The 14,514-nt window shown below is 41.3% G+C and overlaps 1 protein-coding gene across 3 annotated transcripts in view; it reads left to right on the plus strand.

The window, feature by feature from the left end:
* Positions 1 to 14,514, plus strand: part of SREBF2 (sterol regulatory element binding transcription factor 2) — a 41,759-nt gene that overhangs the window by 11,326 nt on the left and 15,919 nt on the right. For 2 of the 3 annotated variants that reach the window (XR_014784320.1, XM_084810006.1), the window contains exons 2-13: positions 1,496 to 1,885; positions 3,530 to 3,711; positions 4,743 to 4,883; positions 6,719 to 6,943; positions 7,269 to 7,383; positions 7,595 to 7,776; positions 8,503 to 8,695; positions 10,104 to 10,285; positions 11,884 to 12,157; positions 12,785 to 12,954; positions 13,159 to 13,327; positions 13,752 to 13,872. Coding sequence is in view for 2 of the 3 variants with exons in the window: in XM_084810006.1 (XP_084666132.1) it covers positions 1,496 to 1,885; positions 3,530 to 3,711; positions 4,743 to 4,883; positions 6,719 to 6,943; positions 7,269 to 7,383; positions 7,595 to 7,776; positions 8,503 to 8,695; positions 10,104 to 10,285; positions 11,884 to 12,157; positions 12,785 to 12,954; positions 13,159 to 13,327; positions 13,752 to 13,872 (2,344 nt within the window). In the remaining variant the exon portion in view is untranslated. Of the gene's footprint in view, positions 1 to 1,495; positions 1,886 to 3,529; positions 3,712 to 3,831; positions 3,895 to 4,742; positions 4,884 to 6,718; positions 6,944 to 7,268; positions 7,384 to 7,594; positions 7,777 to 8,502; positions 8,696 to 10,103; positions 10,286 to 11,883; positions 12,158 to 12,784; positions 12,955 to 13,158; positions 13,328 to 13,751; positions 13,873 to 14,514 lie in introns of all 3 variants that reach the window. The other variant, XM_084810005.1, reaches the window with a different exon arrangement.

A 14,514-nucleotide genomic window follows, 5' to 3' on the forward strand; every position in this document is an offset into this window, starting at 1 on the left:
CATTTCTTTTAAGAGCTTCCTGTTTGATTTCTCCTTATCCCCTATTTTTATTAAAATTTAAAGTGTCTTAATTGGAATCTGAGGGGTAGACTGTATACTTTGGTCATGCAGGGAACATTTCTCTCACATGCTAGATGGCTTGGTCATTCAGGCTACATATTTTGTCTAAAAAAAAAAAAGGAAGGAGATGATAGAGGAGGGGGTGAAAAAGGGGTATGGAGGAGACTTTTCTAAAGTTGCCCTTCCAGATACAACCCACAGCTTTCGGGGTTCCCTTCTCCCCCAAAGCCAGGGAAAACACAGAGGGGTGGTGGCAGTTAAGAAGGAGTATTGCACACAGTGCCACCTTATAGGACTGATGGACCTCTTCCCTCACAGCTATTTATATTTTTTCCTCTCATGAGCATATAGCAGCTTAGATGTGTGTAATTTTGATAACAGAAATGGGTGCAGAACGGAGAAGGCTTCATTTGCTCTGATCAGATTGGCACCCACCCCCATGGCCTCATTTCATTAAAAAAGAAAATCTTGGCAGATCTGATCTCTGATGTCCTGTGTAGCCTGTAGTTCAGTGCTTGTTTCATGGGGCTTATTCCCAGATAAATATGCATATGATTGTAACTTTAATATATCTCTGCTGTAAGATGTATTGGAATTAAAACTCCAGTTATATAGCTTGTCATATCTCAGCCAAATATTTATTTTTGAAATGTTTAGATTTATTGACCCTGTCAGGGTCTTCAAGCTATTTTACATCATAAAATGAAACAATCTAATATAAAAACAACATAGGTAATATGCAAACAACAATGGAGCAATGCAAATGATAGTAAAAACAAAAAAAATGCCATCTGTGTTTGAAGAATGAACAAAATAATGCCAAAGTAATGCTGCCTTGAGTGCCATTTTTGGTAGAACGGTGGGGAACAAGTCATAAATAAACCATGCTTCTTAAGAACAAACTAAATTACATCTTTCAAATCTTAATCACCAGACTCCAAAGGCTAGGACAAACATACAGGTTTTTAATTGGTATAAAAACCTGAGTTAGCGCCTGGTCAATATAGCTTGTGGTGGGAAGAGTCGAATTTTGTGTGTATGACAGCAGAAGAGGACCTATTTTAACTAGGAATCAGATGTGACCAAGGCATGGATAATTATGGCAAGATCTGGTTTTCTCTGTAATAGCCACAGCTGGCACACAGCCAAAGTTAATGAATGGCACTTTGGGCTACAAATAAGGCTGAATCTAAAAGTACCCAAAACCTTCCAGCAGGGAACGTATTCCCATCGAAACAGACAGATATGCATAGTGTATCTTTTGGTTCATTCCTAGGATTACCTGAGATGACCTTTGATCCACTGTGGAATGTGGCCCTCAGGGGCAAGAAGGTTGCCTATTCCTGGTCTACATGTTTGTGATTTCAAGGATGATGGATATTGATGAGTAATCATATTCTTTCCTTTTTTCCTCTTTTAAATTCTCTTTTTGTAGAAATGCTACAGTTTGTTAGCAACCAGGTTGGAGATTTTCCAGATCTGTTTTCTGAACAGTTGTGTGGCACCTTCCAGAGCAATAGTGCATGTAATGGGGGTGGAACATCGGATCCCTCATCCCAGAGGCCCTACGGCCAGGGGCAGCTACAGTCCTTCTCACCTAATGCAGCTTCTCCGCAGCTTCAAGCTGTGCAAGTGAAGGTATCTCAGGCGGCCGCTGCAACACCTGCTCCTCAACGGACTGCACCCCCTCTTCAGCCTCGCCCTCAGGTTCAGCCTCAGCTCCAGCAGCAGACAGTTATGATTACTCCAACTTTCAGCTCTGCTCCCCAGACCCGGATAATTCAGCAGCCTGTAATATATCAAAATGCAGCCACAAGTTTTCAAGGTAACTCTCAAGGGCTCAGAGCAATGAACAGCACTACATTGTAGGTAGTTGTTGGAAATGGCTTGCCCTCATCCTCAAGGAAAGCTAACAATATCTGGACAAACAGCAGTATTTCAATCCACCAATCCTTTCCCCCCCTTTAATTAAAATTAAGATTTTATTAATTTTCCCAGTACAAAGACAAACAAAAGAAAATAACATTACATCAAGTTTAAGTCTAATTGCTGAGAGATAGTAGCACATTTTTCTCTTTACAGTCAAAAAATGGGTGGAATCGATTGCCTGTTTGGAGATTTTCATTATGGTTCTTCATAATAAATTACATTTAGGGCACAATCCCTTGCATGTTTAGACAGAAAAAAGTCCTACATCTCCCAGTGTTCCCCAGCCAGCGGGGGAATGGCTGGCTGGGAAATGCTGGAAGTTGTGGGACTTTTTTCTGTCTAAACATGCATGGGATTGTGCACTTAGAGTGTCGCTACATGAGGCATTTATTGTGCACTTGTGGTTGTTCACTCACAGAAGTTCATGGGTCCTTTTGACAACATCAAGCTCTGATGCCTCTTGCGTTGTTTTGAAGGGATAATCTGCCATTTTAAAAGTCACCTTAAATGCAGTAATAAACCTAAATAATTCAATAAAGCAGCACCATCTGCTGGCAATACCAATGAAACATATGGGAGGGAACTGGCAAAAACTGGTTGGGGAGCGGGGAGTGTGTGTATTTTGCTGATCATTAAACCCGCAAAGATTCTGGAAGACAAAGCTCTGGTAAGGCTGTGCAATTTTTGCTAAATGTGGAGAAGCCCTTTGTCTCTTTCATAAGCTGAAGAAAGGCTTTCATGGATGTTGCTGTGAATGTTCCTGATTTTTATACAAAACAAAATCATGCTGTATTATATACAAATCAGATATTTTAACTTTGCCTTTAGCTAATTTAAGCTGATACATCAATTTTTTCCACCGTGGTTATTTACCACTGCTCCATGTACCAATGCCCCAATGGGAAAAGTTCTGCCCTTTCCCAATAGCTGTTACCTAACGAGTCGCCATCAGCATGACCCCAATTCATTCCTTAGATGTCACATTTGCATTTTGTTCTTCCCATATTGTTCAGAGCGTTGAGTAGCAGTCCAATTGTAGGTTGCTTTTGAAATTGGCTTGCTCTCATCCTCAAGAATAGGTAACAATATCTGGACAAACAGCAATATTTAGAGTTACCATTTCTGTTACCTTTAAGAGGTTTCTAATCATACTTGAAATGTTTGTAAACGTGAGCTTGTGTGCTTGGATCTAATAGGCAGATTGGGAAACCTTGGCATTTGCAGGGAGATGAGGCATGGGAATAGGCTGTGGAATGTGAACTGAAACAAATGTTTTACAATAAAGATTTTATTTATTTTTTAAATAGTTATCCTGCCAACACAGCTTTAAAGAGCTGTCAGGGCTGCTTACACGATACAAAATCTAATGCCAAGAGGAAGTATTAGGGGAAAAACCTACAGCACGTATGTGTAGGCACCTTGTAGAACAGTGATCATGATCAGTTATCAGGGATTCTAGCTTGGTATTGTAATGAGAGCTGTAGCCTCCCTTCAACAAGAGCCTGTTTAGGCAGTTCCTCAGATCTTGTTTTGCTTTTAGTGCTGCAGCCCCAGGTTCAGAGCCTGGTGACTTCCTCCCAAGTTCAGCCAGTCACCATCCAGCAGCAGGTGCAGACCATGCAAGCTCAGAGGGTATTGACACAGACCGCCAATGGCACCATCCAGACACTGACCCCGGCCACAGTCCAGGCGGTAGCTGCCCCTCAAGTCCAGCAGGTTCCAGTGAGTAGTCTTATGATGTAATATTGTGGGGGAAGGATTAGCTATTTATGTATTATGTATGTATTTATGTATTTATTATTAATTATTACAATTATATCCTGCCTTTTTTCCTCTTGCAAGGAATCCAAGGCAGCTTACATGGTCCACCACCTCTCCATTTTATCCTCACAACATCCCTGTGAGGTAGGTTAGGCTGGGAATCAGTGAATGGCCCAAAGTCACCCAGTGAGCTTCATGGCCATGTGGGGACTAGAACCTGGATCTCCCAAGTCCCAGTCCAACACTCTAACCACTACACCACACTGGCTATCTGCACTTCAGAGACAAGTATATTTATATAAAGACTTTTCCTTCTATTCCAAATCACTGTTCCAATAATGTCACTGCTGCTGATGGTTTGACCTCCAAGCACTGAAGCTCTCCGGGTGTAGGTTATTAATGGTCTAAATAGTGGTTAGTGCAGCCATAGGAAACAGCAGTGACTGATACAGAAGAAAGTCAGAGGTATTTTGGAAAAAATGGTCAGCATTTCCAAATGACTAGTTTAAGAATTGTAGAGCTGTACCTGTAGCATACTGCAGCATTTTGATATTTTGTAATGTGAGAAATTCTATGTTGTTAAACAGAGGGGGAAAGAATCAGAGACAGCAGTATTCCTCACTTCCTGTCTGAAAGCTTTTAGCCACCAGGGTTAGAACTTGCTCTTTGTACAGAAAGAGGGAAGGGCTCTGAATGATGCACTTGATGCCACAATGGAAGCCAGACTCCATTATTATCAACTGTGGCCATACAGCAGTTAGTATATGCAAACCAAGAGGGTGGCTGATTAGCAAATTTATATTGGCCTCTGGCATCTGCAGAAAGGAGTATAGCATGGATTGATATTGAAACAGTTTTAAGTGTTTCTGGCTTAGTGGAATGCCATGCAGCCCCACAGAAGTCACTTATAAAAAAGAGCTTTCCACTTGCTGCAATCTTTCCGTGTTTGTTTTCTTTGCTGTACTAAACTTTACTGTCTGTTCTCCTTCCAGGTCCTTGTCCAGCCACAGATAATTAAGACAGATTCTCTGGTCTTAACAACACTGAAAGCTGATGGCAGTCCTGTCATGGCTGCTGTTCAGAATCCAGCCCTCACAACACTGACCACGCCTATTCAGACAACGGCCCTGCAGGTATTGTAGGGCACCTTGCTTTATTTTCCCTAATCTGTTCCTTCTCGCTCTTGCTTCTAGGGTACTTCTCATAGGAGTTTTAAAAAGTACATGAGAGACTCACAGTACGTCTGTCTTATAAAGACCATTGTATGGCAAAGATTTCTAAGTGACTATCGCATTCATATTCTTCAGAATACCTGTATCTAGATAGATGTATATATTGTAATAATTTCCAGAGGGGTAACTGTGCTAGTCTGTTGCAGCAAAAATAGCCAAGAGTCTTTAGTGGCATCTTAAAGTCTAATGAATTTGGCATAAATGTTCATGGATTACAGTGTACTTCATCAGATGCAGTATATTATGGGTATCAGTTGTCTTCACTGTGATTCACCAAAATGAACTTGTATCTATAAAGAGTAAGGTGAGAACAGGGCCTTAGAGGCTGTGTAGTTTGCCTACTTATTTAGAAGTAATTCTCAAGATAATAGGCAAGTGTCTGGGTGCTGCTCAAAGCTTGCTTAAACGAAATAATAGCTTGTCTCCATCAAGCATAACTGTCTAGCTTTCACATTATTGGCTGGCTGTACTAACTGGAGGGCAGAGATCCAAGGGCATATTTCTGTTTGTCTTGCTTGGATATTTGCAAGATAGAAATGTGACTTCCTAATGTTTTGTCCTTTTTTTTCCAAGGGACTACTTAAATTAAAAGGTGACACATTTTAGAAAGTGAGGTATGGTGGCTGTTGATGGGTGAAATAGCCTTTTCAGTAGGGGCACCCCATTATGGAATATCCTCCCCAGAGAGGTCCACCTGGCACCTACTCTAATGTCCTTTTGCCACTAGGCAAAGACCTTATTTTCCCAGGCCCTTTACATCATATCATAGCTTTTAATCCAGTTTTAGCTGGTTGATTTTTATCCTTTGCTTTCTTTTCTTGTATTTGTTCTGATCTTATCTATAAACAATTTTTGCAAGTAATGTTGTATTATATATGGTAATATCTGGGGAGTTTCATGATGTTTTGTGGTAATGATGGATCCTCATATCAAGGTAATGTCCTTTATCCCACAACAAATAAGGTAGTACACACTGTGATGTGCTTTGGAAGGACACTTCTTATGGAAATATTTAGGGCCTAGTCTGTCCCCACCCAGTGATTCATCTAACGGCTTTTTTTGCCTGATCAAAGCTTTTATGCAGTGGAGATGTTTCTGTGGTGCAGTCTCTTCCCCTTTCAGATTCTGAAAGTATTTTATTTACCCAGTATGCAAGAGAGTGCAGGAAGAGGGACACTAGTAAGAAGATTTCTTTGAGCAAGAAGAAAGCTTGCTCCTTTGTTTCTTTTTTGCGTGAAAAAACAAATGTGATACTCAAGGTGCATAACTCTGTCCCTCGACCTGCTAATCACCCCTGGCTTCAAAATGGACTTGGTATGCATGCAGTGTTTCAGGTGTCTATGTTTCATGGTCTTGGTGCTATGGTGCTAACAGATGGACAGACAGACACATCCTCTTTTATTATTTATTTGTAATAATAAATCTTGTATTATTTGTGTATGTGTGTGTATTTATTTATTCATTTATTACATTTCTATCCTGCTCAATAGCCAAAGCTCTGTGGGCGGTTCACAAAATAAAGTTTAAGAGCTATACGATATAAAAACATAATGAAACCTAATGTAAAAAAGTTTTAAAGCAGAACAGAAATCAAAGTAAAAACAGCATGAGTCCAAGATATAAAAACACTTAACAGGTTTTTAAAAAAAAAAAAATTACAAAGTCACTTTGAGGTCACTTGGTGCTTTTAATTGTGAAATCAGTTTCTGACTTGGTCTTTGCCATTACCCTTTTAGACTTTAGTTGGAGGCAGCGGGACCATCTTGACCACAATGCCCATGATGATGGGAGGGCAGGAGAAGATGCCCATCAAACAGGTGCCTGGTGGTGCCAAGCATCCAGAACCTCCAAAGGAAGGAGAGAGGCGAACAACCCATAATATAATTGAGAAACGATATCGATCATCTATTAATGACAAGATTATAGAACTGAAAGATCTTGTTATGGGAACAGATGCTAAGGTAAGAGTTGCTTAGTGGTTGATAAAACAGGAAGATTGTTGTGGTCACAAATGCAGTTGGCAGCATGCTTGCAGTTGGCAAGCTATAATTCTCTGCTTATTAGTGAGGTCATCAGTTAGTGCTTAATCAATGTGGAATTTTAGTCTTTGATAAATGTCAAATACATTTGAATTAGGTTTTCTCTTAGGTTTTCTTTCCCCCAGTTGGGAAAATCACTGCAAACATGCTGTATTAGCATGTGCTGAGAGAAAATGTGGTGACATTATTAATAATAATGTATTTATTATATGATGCAATATCTTTAATGTATGCAAATTCTTTGCAGATGCACAAGTCCGGTGTACTGAGGAAGGCAATTGACTACATTAAATATCTGCAGCAGGTTAACCATAAGCTAAGGCAAGAGAACATGGTCCTGAAGCTGTCTAGCCAGAAAAACAGTTAAGTGTTTAGAGTAGGTGATGAAAATGTGTTTAGTTACGTGCTTTTTGACCCCCTCTTACACTGTTTGAAGAGGTATATTATTGGTTGTCCAGGTTTTTGTGGGTAGATGAAGAATGGAGCATGGGAGAGCATGAAGGTAGGAGGAGACTGAATGATAGGTAGTGTTGCTAATGTGAGTATCTAATCTTTGCAATCTCTTCTTTACAGAGCTGTTGAAGGGTTTTGACCTAAGCAGTTTGGTGGACAATGATGTAGATCTGAAGATGGATGACTTCAACCAAAATGCTTTGATGATGTCTCCTCCAGCTTCTGACTCAGGGTCACCAGGAGACTTTTCTCCTTATTCAATTGATTCAGAGCCAGGAAGTCCATTGTTGGACGATGCAAAGGTAGTTAAGTCCTTAAGCACTCCGCAGTGGAAAGCACATATAAGGGTTGTATATTGTTAATGGATAAAGGTCTCATTGGTGGTGTGCATGCTGGTTGAAACAGAGACCTGCTCATGTGTTTGTCATCGAGGATGCGGTAGTAAATTATGGTTTTAGAGGAAGCTGTTACTCAGAAGATAGGTAAATTAAAAAGTTTCATGACATCACCACCTGTCAGGCTAGGCTTTTATTGTGTGAAGTCTTGTACCCATTCTAATACAAGACTTGGTCCCATCGACCGTCTAATTAAAAAGTTAAAGTAACATAGGTATCTCTCCTCCTCCCTAGTTCTCTTTAACAGGAGTGACAACAGAAATAACAATTCTGTGCACAATTTATAGGCTTAATGTGGTCACCTGTAACAGTAACACTAGCTCACGGCCTTAACATTTAAATTGTTAAATATTCTTATAAACTCACACCATGAGGAGAAAAACAATTACAACCACAGAAAATGTGGTGTTAGAAAATTAGCTTGCCCCTTTCTGTGGCTTTATCTCTGTTTTACCATGTGGGAAAGCATTTATAAAGGCAACTAACTGCAGAAGAATTACAAGGATTTTTCACCCTGGGGTAAGTTCACTGTAAAAAAAGGTAGTCTAACCTCAGCCATGTGAGGCTGGGAATGATTGATTAACTTCAGTGTTTCAGAACTCTCCCTCCCCATCCTTCGCTGCCCTGATCTAGGTTAAAGATGAGCCTGACTCTCCACCTGCTGCTCTCGGAATGGTTGACCGCTCCCGGATGCTGCTTTGTGCTCTCACGTTCCTCTGTCTCTCCTTCAACCCTCTAACATCCCTCCTGGAGGGCCAAAGGACATCTGACTTGGCTGGCCCTGTACATCGCAGCTCTGGGAGGAGTATACTGACTATAGATTCAGGTACTGTGAGAAGTGTACTCCAGTGGTACTTGCCTGAAATTTCCATAGCTCTATAAGAATCAAACGTAGTAATTGAAAATTAATTATTAGTAATGACAAGGGGGAAATTGGATGCTATCCACATTGGCTGTTTTATCAATTGACTGTTGAGAAACGCCTGAGTGCTCTGGATAAAGCAATTATTCAATGCTTGCCATTGTATTCTATAAGGGATTGTGCAGAGCAATCCTATGCATGTTGACTTAGAAGTAAGTCCCACTGTGTTCAAGGGAATTAACTCCCAGGCAGATATGCACAAGATTGCAGTCTAAGGCTGCAATCCAGTACCCATTTACCTGGGAATGAGGTAAATGGGTATTGAACTGAATGGGACTTATTTTCGAGTAGATGTATAATATCACACCGTTAGTTTGTCGTGTACTTCATTCATTCATTACAAAAAACGTCCTTATAACTCTTCTGTAAGTCAGGAGAGCTATAAAATGGAATTCCTACAAGAATAATGTAGCTCAGCTATACAGTGACATAATAGTGGGGTTCAACTGTCTGCAACTGTGTTGCACATTTTGAACATACATGTATATGTGTGTGCGCGCACTCTCTCTCTCACACACACACACACACACACACACACACAAAACCTTGTCACAATTCTCCCTACTTTTATTGTGTGCAGCCTTAATGTTGCTTAGCTTTATTAATTTTATGCAAAATATTTCTATACCATACTTCAATTCAAAATTTCCAGAGCAGTTTACAATAACTAACTATTAAAAATGCATAAAGGCAGTCATACCTGAGGGGCAGGGAATACATCAGAGGTTAAGAGCCCAGGAAAATAAGAAGGTCTTTTTGTCTGGTGTCTAAAAGACATTAGCATAGGCTCCAGGTGAGCATTCCAGGTGAGAAAGTTCCACAGATGAGCACCATAGCCAAATAAGTCCTCTTCCCCATAGCTGCCCACCTTACTTCAGATGGTGGGGATACTTGGAAGAAGGCTTCCGAGGAAGAACTTGCTGTTCAGGCAGCTTTATGCTTTTATTGCCTTCCAAGTGTCACTTGAGTATGGTTTTGCTAGAGCACTTTCCACTGGTACAGTTCCTTAGGCAGTAGCAGGAAAAACACAAAGAAGTCTCTAAATTTTTGTTTTCTTAGGCTTCCAAAGCAGATCGAATGAAGAACAAAATTTTGAATCCTACTTTTAACTGTGTAGCTCCTCTTGGGCTCAGGGACTGAAGGAGAAGATAACTAGAGTCCCTCTCTTTACCAAGGGGCCCACACATACACAAGTTTACACAGGTTCTTCACACCATCAAGATTAATCCCAGTTTGATTATCCTAGATGGTAACTGTCATTTCTTCTGATTTGTATCTCTCTTGGCACCATTAACTGTCCCCTTTCCAATAGGCTCTGGTGGCTGGTTTGGCTGGATGATGCCCACTCTGATCTTGTGGCTTGTGAATGGTGTTATTGTTCTGAGTGTATTCATCAAACTACTAGTTCATGGAGAGCCAGTCACTCGACTGCACTCCCACTCATCTGTGACCTTCTGGCGGCATCGGAAACAGGCAGACCTGGATTTGGCCAAGGTAAGGCAGTACCTTTCTTCTGAAGGCAAATTTATTCCCTCTCCATTCATCTTCTGGAGCAGGTTTGAGCTGATCCAGATATGCATGTGCTAAAAGAGCCAGCATCTCAAAATGCAGAGCAAATCCTTAAAGATGCTGTCTACTTGGGATTACATCCAGTTGCCCTACTTGCACGGTCAAGGACTCTGTGGCTGTTTTAGTTCCCTATTCTCTCCCTCTTCAGAGAGCTCTAAAAATCTTTTGAGGTCACCACCTTCTGCTATGTAAAACTAACTTGATCGTTTGCCATGGGCCTGGAATAACATTGGATTTTGTAACTGGAACTGACTCAGCAAAAAAAATACATTGGGTAGTGGATAGCTTGATGAAAATGTCAACGCAATGTGCGGCTGCTGTAACACCCCCCCCCCCCCAAATCCCACATATACCAGTTGCTGGGGAACATGAGCAGGAGGGTGCTATTATACTCAGGTCCTACTTGTGGACTTCCCACAGGCAGCTGGTTGGTGTGAACAGTATGTTGGACTAGATAGGCTTGTCATCTGATCCAGCAGGGCTCTTCTTATGTTCTCACATTAAATGAATGGTAAAAGTGGGTAGTTTTCCACAGATTTGCTTGCAGGTTAGCTGTAATTTCCCCAATAAAAGATATTACAAGATACGAATTACCATTTCAGCCTTTATTTCTATATATGCGATGAGCATATTTGAAGAAGATAGAGAGAAAAGGCACTATGGAAGTTAGTCAAATTGTAGAAATAGCTATAAATGAAGATCAGAAGACTCTTCTGAGAGCAAAATAAATAGATCAATACATTCTTGGGATCCAAGATGCTATGCTATTGCAAATAATTTGGAAATGATTAATTTGACATGCCTAGTAAGAGAGAGAAGCTAATCCTGTTTTTTTTTTCCAAACAAAGTTGAATGTGAAATACAAGCTTGTCTCCTCTTGAGTTAAGTGGTGCATTCTATGTATAAATGCTGACCATTTTAAATAAATAAAATAGAGAGTAAATTATTTTTATTCAGTTATTTTTACTATTCTTTTTTACTTAACCCTATAAAAAGCATTTTAAAATAATATTTAGTGATCCAGGGAAAATTAAGCACTTTTATGTTCTGCTAATTTCATTGGGGGGAATTGAAGCATATACTTAATTTTTGCATTAAAATAAATGATACTGAAAAGCACTTTTCAGAGCTCCTGATTATTATATTATTTCAGAGCTACTGATCAACCTCACTGGGTTGATTTGGATAAAAATGGGAGAATACTGAAACCTAGTATACATTGAAATATGCTGTTCAGATAACATCTGTGTTCAGCTGGTTTTTCATTGGCTGAGAAGCACATGATGGATAACTGGGCTCCCTAGAACATGGATACAAATAGTCTAAACAAAAAGAACCAGCGGAGCTTAAGAATCTGGGAAGCAAAGAGAACAAAGGTTGTATCTCCAAAGCTGGGCTATGATGATTGTGTTTGATTGAGCACATTTCTGTCACGCAAACTCTCAAGTGGTCTTTGAAGTCATTGGACTCTCGGAAGTCTTGTTTGCAAGTTCATCTTTTCTGTTCTTCTCTTTTGTGTGCAGGGAGATTTTGCTGCTGCCGCATCAAACTTGCAGACTTGCCTGTCTGCCCTGGGTCGAGCATTGCCTGCCTCTCGTTTGGACTTGGCCTGCAGCCTGTCCTGGAATGTTATCCGCTACAGTCTCCAGAAGTTGGGATTGGTGCGCTGGTTGCTGAAGAGGACATCACGGCAGAGACGAGCAACAGAGGCCCCTGCAGGTTTTGAGGAGGAAGCCAAAACTAGTGCGCGTGATGCAGCTTTAGCATATCATAAGCTCCATCAGCTCCATATCACAGGTAAGCAAAAAAGGGAGGAAGGTAGGGGTACACGACTGCTTCCGTGAGCTCAAGGTGTAGTTACCCAGTTTGACTATATTCAATAAATATCTTGAAATCTTGGAACCTGCAGAGAGCTCTTCATTCTAGTTTTATGACACAAGGAATGGATAAGAACCTAAGGAGAGCCATGCTGAATCAGAACAAAGGCCTGTGTAGTCCAGCAGTCTGTTTGCACAGTAGCCCACCAGCTGCCTGTGGGAAGCCCACAAGTAAGACATGAGCGTAGTAGCACCCTCCCACACATGTTCTCCAGCAACTGGTATACAGAGGCATACTGCCTCCGATACCAGAGGTAATATAGCCATCCTGACTAGTAGCCGTTGATAGCCTCATCCTCCATAAGGGAGAACATGATCTTGGCATCTCCTTGGCTGAATCCCAAAGTGTAAAGATAGGACTGTAGATATAAACCAAGATTTTGCATGACAGGACATGGTGTTGCCTGACTGCAAATTTTGAATTTCAGTAGCTGTAAGGGTTTTCCTAGATAAAACCACATGAGGCATTGTACAGGACCCATCTTGGCATGTCCCAGGTGATGTAATAAAGGAGATGACTCTCTTTGTCCTCTGATTTCTTATGCAGGTAAGCTTCCATCCAGTTCAGCCTATTCAGGACTGCACATGGCACTGTGTGCTGTGAATCTGGCTGAATGTGCAGAGGAGAAGATTCCACCGAGCACCCTGGCAGAGATTCACCTGACTGCTGCAGTTGGCCTGAAGACTCGCTGTGGTGGCAAGCTGGGCTTCCTGGCGGTGAGTGAATCTTTTTGAGTCTCCTGACAGAATTCGATCAAGCAAGTGCTGTGTCAGATTTAAACTGCCACATGTTCTTGGTTTTGCATGCGAGAGGTGACTTTTATGCTGGTGCAAAATTAACTTTACTACTATCCTTGAGCCAAACATGTGCATATCTTTTCTTCAGTGTTGTTCTTACCTTAGTGATTGATTTCTTCCCAGAGTTATTTCTTAAGTCAAGCCCAGAGCTTGTGTAGTTCTGAGCGCAGTGCCATCCCTGACTCCTTACGTTGGCTGTGTCACCCATTGGGACAAAAGTTTTTTGTGGAGCGGAGCTGGACAGTGAAAGCAGCTGCTAAGGAGAGTCTGTACTGCACTCAGAGGAACCCAGGTGAGAACCAGCAGGCTTGTGAATGCATTGCCCTTAAACCTCTCATCCATGTTGTGGGATGGTGCTATGCCCTTTTCTCCAGCCAGCTTTATACAGGCTCGTGCCTGAAAGCTGTTCTTGCTAAAAGAACTTGTGTAATCAAATCAGTAGTCAAGAGGACAATTTCCCATATGGTGGGATTCTTCCAGCAAGGTAGTTACCTGTCTAAAAACATAAAGTGAGAAGGGTTTCTATATGATTATTTCTGAGGGATACCTGTGTATTGCCAAGCTTGGGGAAGAAACCCTTAATCTTTGGCAACTTTTAATTTGTCTTCACATCTGCAGCCCTATTGGGTTCTCTCTACATTGTTGTTGAGCTTAAACAATGGAATTTATTTACTTTAAATAAAGGAAAAGTAAGCTGATTGTTTTGTCATCTGCAGCTGATCCCATCGCACAGGTGCACCAGGCATTCTGTGAGAATCTGCTGGAGAAAGCTGTTGAATCCCTGGTGAAACCTCAGATCCCAAAGGGGGCTGCAGGCCACGATGATGAAGAGCCCTGGTAAGCCACAATCTTACCCTCTTGGCATTTTTGCACAGATGTGGGCTTGGTGATTCCACTTGTCTGCTAGGCCTGCCCCTGTAGTCCAGCACAAGAGGAAGGGTTGCAATACAGATTTCCACTTTTCAGTTAGGAGCGGTGTGGTTTGGGACAACTCCATGACAATAGCACTTTTGACACAATGCAAGCACTTGACCGTCTCTACCTTCCATAGTACTTGGATATGTACCAAAGTACATTTTCTCCAAGCAGTTGATAACTGAATTGCAGATGACAGATTAGTGTAGGCACAGCTTGAAATATTAAGGGCCTCTACCGATCATTGGGACCTTCATGGGCAGCAGGTGTTCATGCCTGACAAGGCCCATTAGTAAATTATCTGTTTAGAGAAAGGGTCACAGAAAAGCACTTAGTATGGTGAGAGTCCATGGTAAAGCACAGTTCCCCCATAGCAACTTGAATGTGAGTGCCGTAGCTACTCTCAATGCAAAGACAGGGCTGGTAGCAAACCATCATGCTTGGCCACTGAAGTCTGCACCAGATCATCCTTACTAAGTGTGTTAAGTTACACACATTAAAGTGATTCACAGTAGGAACATAGTGCACTGCCTTAATATGTAAAGGCTGACTTCTGCTTGTGCT

This window comes from Heloderma suspectum, chromosome 7, assembly GCF_057233095.1.
Source record: "Heloderma suspectum isolate Gila_16-S chromosome 7, 16-S_ref, whole genome shotgun sequence".
In the NCBI taxonomy this organism is placed as follows: Eukaryota; Metazoa; Chordata; class Lepidosauria; order Squamata; family Helodermatidae; genus Heloderma; species Heloderma suspectum.